Source organism: Euprymna scolopes, chromosome 21, assembly GCF_053919585.1.
Source record: "Euprymna scolopes isolate OS-2025 chromosome 21, ASM5391958v1, whole genome shotgun sequence".
Lineage (NCBI taxonomy): Eukaryota > Metazoa > Mollusca > Cephalopoda > Sepiida > Sepiolidae > Euprymna > Euprymna scolopes.
In genome coordinates this window covers 123,518,166-123,525,704 of record NC_136502.1, presented here as the reverse complement: position 1 = coordinate 123,525,704, position 7,539 = coordinate 123,518,166, and the positions used below count along the sequence as shown (strand labels likewise).

Sequence of the window (7,539 nt, the reverse complement as noted above, 5' to 3'; positions counted from 1 at the left end):
AATGAAAAGTGAATAATATTTGTTTCATATAAGAAATCAAAGAAGAAAAATATTTTGGAAAAAGTAATTAGAAGATATGAATATGATCATGAGAAATATTGATTAGTTTATTTGACATTCGATCTGATATTCTTATATTTCTCAATCAATCAATCAGGAAGCCTAGTAGAATGTAATTGAAATTAAGGGAGTGTTTATTATTCATATTTGAAATATAGCACAGTATGTAGGTAATACTAAAAATATGAAAATGAAAAAAAGGAAACTAAATTGTATATCTGCTATCAGGAAAATGCTTTGGTGTATTTGGATATGAGAGTAGATAATTCTTGGGGAGTAAAAGTGTCTGCCACCTCATCTTGAGAAGACACACTTGGCAGCTACATTGGAATAAGCGTATTAATATATGTAAGGAGACAGAATGCTCGCAAATTTTCTGAAAATGCGCAATAGCAATTACTGCACTTGCTTGGTTGAAAAGAATAGCATACGCAGCTTTTAGTTTGCACCGTTTTTTTGTTGTGTTACAATGGTTAACATCAAGATATAATGACACTAAACCTTATGTCTAGAAACCTTGTTCTAATTTTCATTCAAATTCATTACATGATTTTCATTTTAAAAATGTTTAAAATTTAAGAGGCTTTAAGACGATATTGGAATGAAATTTAAGGAATCTTGCTAAATAATGGTCCACTGACTACATATGTTGGATGTAAATTTTATACGCTAGAACTTTCTTATATTTTTTTTTTCTTTTAGATCAATGAAATCTGCCAGGTGCTACCAAACTCTGAAGTAAGTATTCAGAAAGTATTATTTTTGAATGTTTCGAATTTATCATTCTTAAGTATTTCGAAATTAACTATTTTCAAATATTTCGAATTTATTATTCTTAAATATTTCGAAATTATTATTTTTAAATATTTCGAATTTATTCTTAAATATTTCGAAATTATTATTTTTAAATATTTCGAATTTATTATTCTTAAATATTTCGAAATTATTATTATTTTTAAATATTTCAAATTTATTAATTTTTATGTCGAATTTTTTTTTTTTTTTTTTTTTAAATATTTCGAATTTATTATTATTAAACATGTCGTATTTATAATTGTAAATATTTCAAATTACATCTTTTAAAGATTTTCGAAATTAATATTTTCAAGTATTTCAAATTTTTTTTTCGTTAAAATATCAAACATTATACCGTTCTGTTATTGGGATTATTCAAAGTACTATTCTCGTCTTGTGTGTTATTCTCCGAACGTTTCGGCCGATGCAACCTCAAACTTAATTATAGCTGTATCTTATCGAACTCGGGAATCTTTTGATCAAACTCAGAAATCTATACGGAATTTCGAACGAAACCGTGTATTTAATCTTCGGGATTAGTTTGCTCTCATTCAGTCAGCAATAACCGGGTCTTAATTAAATCGCGATTGTATTCGTAGTATCACCTACATTGAGAATTGAACCATCTAACTTCAGAAAGAGTTTCATGTAAAACTGTATTTTACTAAATATTTTCTCTGTTACGACATGCGTCATTTTTTTTAACTCACATTCACCGCTAACAAGGCATATCGCCATTTGGACATAAGTGGCTACGATTTGGGATCATTCTTAGGAAAGATGAAGAAGATGTTGGTTTACGTTACATTTAAACTTCTGCATAATAATGTATAATCAAGGAAGCAGTTAGCAGGAAGGGAATTCCAAAATCTCATTGAGGGAAGAAAGTATTAAAATAAAAGTTTTCTGGCATGTTAGGACCTCAACAGTGAAGTGGTGTGATTTTGTTGCTAAGCAGATTTGTACATCGAGGAAGAGCAAAATGCAACGAGTTCGTCAAGTAAGGTTTCATTGAAATAATTGTCAAACAGGCACAGACATGCAACTGTGCAGCGACTGTTGTTCAAAACATTATTGATTATTGATTATTGATTATTGATTATCAAGTTTTTACAGAATTTTGTTAAGACTTTGACGTTTTGTCCAACAACTGTTGTAATGTGGCCGCTATGCTTTACTTTCGAAATTCATAAAATAAAACTTTAATAAAACAAAGGAAATAAATAAAGTAACAAAAAGAATTTATTGCCATTACTCTCCCGCCTCGACACCACGTATAAAAGTCTCTTTTTGCCACATGTCCACCTAACGGCTGATATTTTCTTCAAAACGTTCAAATGTCAAGAATTGCCTTCTTTACTCTCTGCAACACTAATTAAGTGAAACGTCATTTAGAATTACAAAGCAATCAAGCTCAACTCAACTCAAAGACTCATGCGTTCCCTTGTCCATTCAGGTTTTTTTGTATGCTTGTGAAATATGGATCCTTACAGCAGAATTAGAGAAGAGGATTCAGGTCTCAGAAATAAGATGCTTGGCATCTCTTGCAAAAAAAACACATCAACAATGAGAAAGTCATAAACATAATAAGGCAAGCCATTGGTCCTTATGATGTTCTCAACACAATCAGGAGGAGCAAACTAAAATGGTTCAGAAGAGAGAAGGTTGCCAAGACTGTGGTCCCGGGAACAGTCGGAGGAGAAATAAAGACATGGAGACAGAAGAAGAGATGGGGAGACAACATCAGAGAATGGATGAGTGAAGCGGTCAACCGTGCGGAACACAGAGAATCATAATGACCCATCTTGTTTTTTAGTTAGACACATTGCCACTTAGATGTAAAGAGCTACTGTGACTTAGGGATCACGTCTCCAGGAACATTTTAAATAGTTGGACAGCAAAGATATTTGTGCATATTACATTTAATTTTCTACATAACAGTAGAATCAAGGAACCAAGAAACGGGGAGGGAATTGCAGTAGTTCAAGAGAAGAATCTATGAGTACAAGGTATTTCAGCATCACAATATATATATATATATATATATATATTTCTAACAAAAATTAGAAATTCTTTGCTTAGATAGAAAAAAAAATTCATGACAATATAATGCTGCAAGAAAAAAAAAGTTCATAGAAGACTCAACGTTTTGTTTGTTCCAGCAGCCATATACATACATATATATATATATATATATATATATATATATATATATATATATAAAGCGGAAGACCAGTACCCGCATTAAGCTGGTCTGCAGTTTAATTTGTTGCTGGTTATTTTGCTCTTGCTTGTTGCTGGATCTCAACATTTTGAAACGAGAGAGAGAGACTTAGCTGTCATATAAAGCTAAGACTCTGTAACATCATCTTTGTATAGATACTCCCTCAGGCATTTGGGCTCATGGACTTTAAGTGTCTGAGGGAGTGGCACTCGTTTCACAAGACGTTGCAATCATCATCATATAATGTATGTATATATATATATATATATATATAAAATGTATATATATAAAATGTATGTATATATATATATATATAATGTATATATATATATATATATAATGTATATATATATAATGTATATATACATATATATATATATAATGTATATATATATATATAATGTATATATATATAATGTATATATACATATATATATATAATGTATATATATATATATATAATGTATATATATATAATGTATATATATATATATATATATATATATATATATATATATATTTAAAGTGATGGTTGTGTAGTTTCAACGAAAGAAAAAATGTATATTTAAAAGAGTGTAGCAATCAACAATTGTGGGGTTTTCAGCCTTTTATCATAGTTTTAATTTAAAATATTTTTATAACACGTTTCAAGCTTTGTTTAGCTCTCTTCAGATATTTTCCTAAAAAGGTTTTTGTTTTTAAATGAGAGTTTGAAATGTTAATTTTACATCTGCTGATACTAAATCTGTTTTTCAGAGTGATGTGATCTCAGACATTCTGTCCCCAACAGTAAGCGTTGGTAGTGTCCAGTCAGAGTTAAGTTCAAAGGGTGGGTGGGGAGGCTTTTGGTCAATTTGGTGAAGGTTTTTATGTTTTTTTTATGACTTTCTTTTTTAATGTATACGCCCACACTCACACACAATCACACACATACATATACATACATGTACATATACACATACACATGCATACACACGCAAGTAAATACACATATACACACGTATATACACAGAAATATATGTAGGAGAATACATATATACATACCCATATATTTATATGCATGCATATATATATATATATGTATATATATATATATATATATATATATATATATATATATATATATATATATATATATATATATATATGAACCCTTTTTCGGGGTCAACGGATAACTAGCACCGTATGTGTTTGTGTGTATGTAGATACTCCCTCAGGCATTTGTTTAAAAAATGGTCCTGTAGCGATGAAAAAGTTGTGACGTGTGGAGACTTGAAATGTAATAATTGATCTCAATGACCACCTTCAGTATCATGCCTGCTTGAGCGTATGACTAAAAAAAAAGAGAAAGTCATTTTTGAGCTCATGCACTTTAAGTGTCTGAGGGAGTGGCACTCGTCTGACAAGACCTTGCAATCATCATGTATATATATATATATATATATATATATATATATATATATATATATAGTATATTACAAAAGTGAGTACATCCCTCACATTTCTTCAAATATTTAAGTATATCTCTTCATGGGACAACACTGAAAAAAATAATCTTTTGACACAATGAAAAGTAGTCTATCTGCAGCATATGTAAGAGAGTTAATTTAATATAAGAGAGTAAATTTATTTTCCCCTCAAAATAACTCAAAATATAGCCATTAAAAGCTAAACCCCTGGCAACAAAAGTGAGTACGAAAAGTTTTCAATATTAACATAGATGTCAATACATATATCCAAAATCGCCTTTACTCTCCTGGGCACGGAGTTTACCAGAGCTTCACATGTAGCCACTGGAATGGTCTTCCACTCTTCAATTACGACGTCGCGGAGATGGCGGATATTTGAGACTTTGCTCACCTCCATTTTCTGCTTGAGGATACCCCAAAGATGTAATATTGGGTTGAGACATTCTTGGCCAGTCCATCACCTTTACCCTCAGCCTCTTCAGTAAAGCAGTGGTTGTCTTGAGTGTGTGTTTTGGGTCATGCTGGAACACTGCTCTGCGATCCAGTTTCTGGAGGGAGGAGATCATGCTCTGCTGCAGTATTTGCACTTATGCAGCCCAAGACTATGACATTCCCACCACCCTTCTTGACTGCAGGCATGACACATTTATCTTTATACTTCTCAAATTGGTGTGCATGGCTGTCACCCCAGGAGAAAGCCTCTTCTGAAGGCAATACACAAGAAATCCCACAAGCAGTTTGCTGAAGACATGTCAACAAAGCCCATAGATTACTGAAACCATATTCTATGGTCTGATGAGACGAAATTTAATTTGTTTGGTTCTGATGGTATTAAGCATGTGTGGTGGCGACCAAGCGAGAAGTACAAAGATAAGTGTATCATGTCTACAGGCAAGCATGGTGGTGGGAATATCATGTTCTGGGACTCCACGAGTGCTGCAGGTATTGGAGAGTTACATTTCATTAAAGGAAAACATGAACTCGTTGACATCTATGCTGATGACACGACCATCTATGGCAACACATCAACCTTGATTGAAGTGAGTGTTCCTAATGATGGCGGTCTTAACAGAGCTGAAAGAGAGAAACAGACCAAATACCAAGGTCTCATGTATGATATGAAAAGAAACTGGAACCTAAAGGGGATATCGATCATGCCAGTTATCATAGGTGCCACAGGACTTATGAAGAAGAACCTGAAGTCCTACCTAACTAATATTCCTGGTGAACCAAGTGCAAAAGAGATTCAGACAATTGCACTTAAGGGAACAGCGAGGATACTAAAAAGAGCTCTCGGTTGGTTTCAATAAAAAAGCGGGGCAATGTTGGCAGCTGGTTTGGCTGCCCCATACCCGGCATTACAATCTTCAAAGGAAGAAAAATAAAAAAAACGAAAAAAAAACAAAGTTCTCTCTAATTCTCTCTCCTCTGATCTTGAGCGTGTGGTACAATGGGGGAACAAGTGGCTGGTTACTTTTAATGCATCCAAAACCAAGCTTCTATCTTTACATCACCAACGCTCTGAACCCCATCTGGCATCAACTGAAATGGGTGGCTCTCGTCTTGAGGAGGCTCCATGTTTTGACAAGCTTCTGGGCTTGACCTTTACTCCTGACCTGAAATGGAACATGTACATCAAATCTGTCGCTGGGAAAATGGTGGGATCCTTCTACCGCTCCAGAAGATATCTCACTACTGATGCAATTCTCTATCTATATAAAAGCCAAGTACATCCAAGGATGGAGTACTGCTGCCACATCTGGGCAGGAGCTGCTAAAAACAGCCTATCCTGCCTTGACCTTTGTGGATGCCCTTTTCTCTTCCCTGCAACCTCTCTCCCACAAAAGAGACATTGCGAGCCTGTCTCTGTTTTATCGTTATTTTCATGGCAGGTGCTCGTCTGAACTCCAATCCCTCGTCCCCCCTCGCCAATCTTTCACGAGAAACACTCGTTTAGCTGAAACTACTGTCAATAATTTTCCCCACTCTCTATCTGTGCCTAAATCCAAACATAGATTCCATGAGCAAAACTTCTTTCTTAGAACTGCACACCAGTGGAACTCTCTGCCGCTTGCCTATTTCCCACCTGACTACAACTTGGACGTCTTCAAGTCCAACATAAACAAACTCCTGACAAATCGCCCTCTTAAGTAAGACACTCTATCAAAACCCCCAATACTAATGATTACTACAATACTATCTCATTGATTACTGTACACGCAATAACACTTATCTCTGAGTGGCCTTTGGGCCTTGATAAGTGGTGAACCCATGTAAAAACAAAACAAACTCCAACATGTACTGTGAAATACTGCAGCAGAGCATGATCCCCTCCCTCCAGAAACTGGGTTACAGAGCAGAGTTCCAGCATGAAAATAACCCAAAACACACATCCAAGACAACCACTGTTTTACTTAAATGTGATGGACTGAAAAAGCATGTTTTCTCTTCGAAAGTTTAAACAATCAAGAAAGGAATTGAACAGCGACAAAATTGGTTGATGCCGAAAATCTTCTTGGAGCAATATCTCTTCAAGTGAATATCTGGTGCTACCAGATTAGGCTGTCTGAAGATACTGGCTTCTTGACCTAAAATACACCAAACATTTATGCTATCTTTTTCTTTTAAATTTACAAAACTCAATCATGTTCTGCAAAACCAAAAACAAAGACAACAATTTTCCTCCAGAAAAAAACTAAACCAAATACCATGAATACATAATTGAAGATATAAACTTTGTAGGATAAACATTTTTGTTGACCAAAATAACGGGATTTTACATTAAATAACTCAAAAAAGGATTTACAACAAAACATCTAAGCCAAGCACCATGAATAAATATTTGAAGATATTACGAAATTGAAGATAAAAATTGAGGGAACTGGACGTTTTGGTCGTGACTTGGTGTGACCGATTCGGCAGAGGTTATCGATCAAACCAGTCACATTTTTATAAAGATTTTATAACTTAAAAAAATTTTTTTTAGAAGAA

The 7,539-nt window shown here is 33.8% G+C and overlaps 1 protein-coding gene across 3 annotated transcripts in view; it reads left to right on the top strand.

Annotated features, from left to right (window-relative positions):
- The window catches only part of LOC145242694 (soma ferritin-like), a 48,008-nt gene that overhangs the window by 15,001 nt on the left and 25,468 nt on the right, over positions 1–7,539 (top strand). For all 3 annotated transcript variants that reach the window (XM_080105826.1, XM_080105825.1, XM_080105824.1), the window contains exon 4: positions 763–798. In XM_080105826.1, the coding sequence (XP_079961952.1) occupies positions 763–798 (36 nt within the window). The remainder of the gene's footprint in view (positions 1–762; positions 799–7,539) is intronic.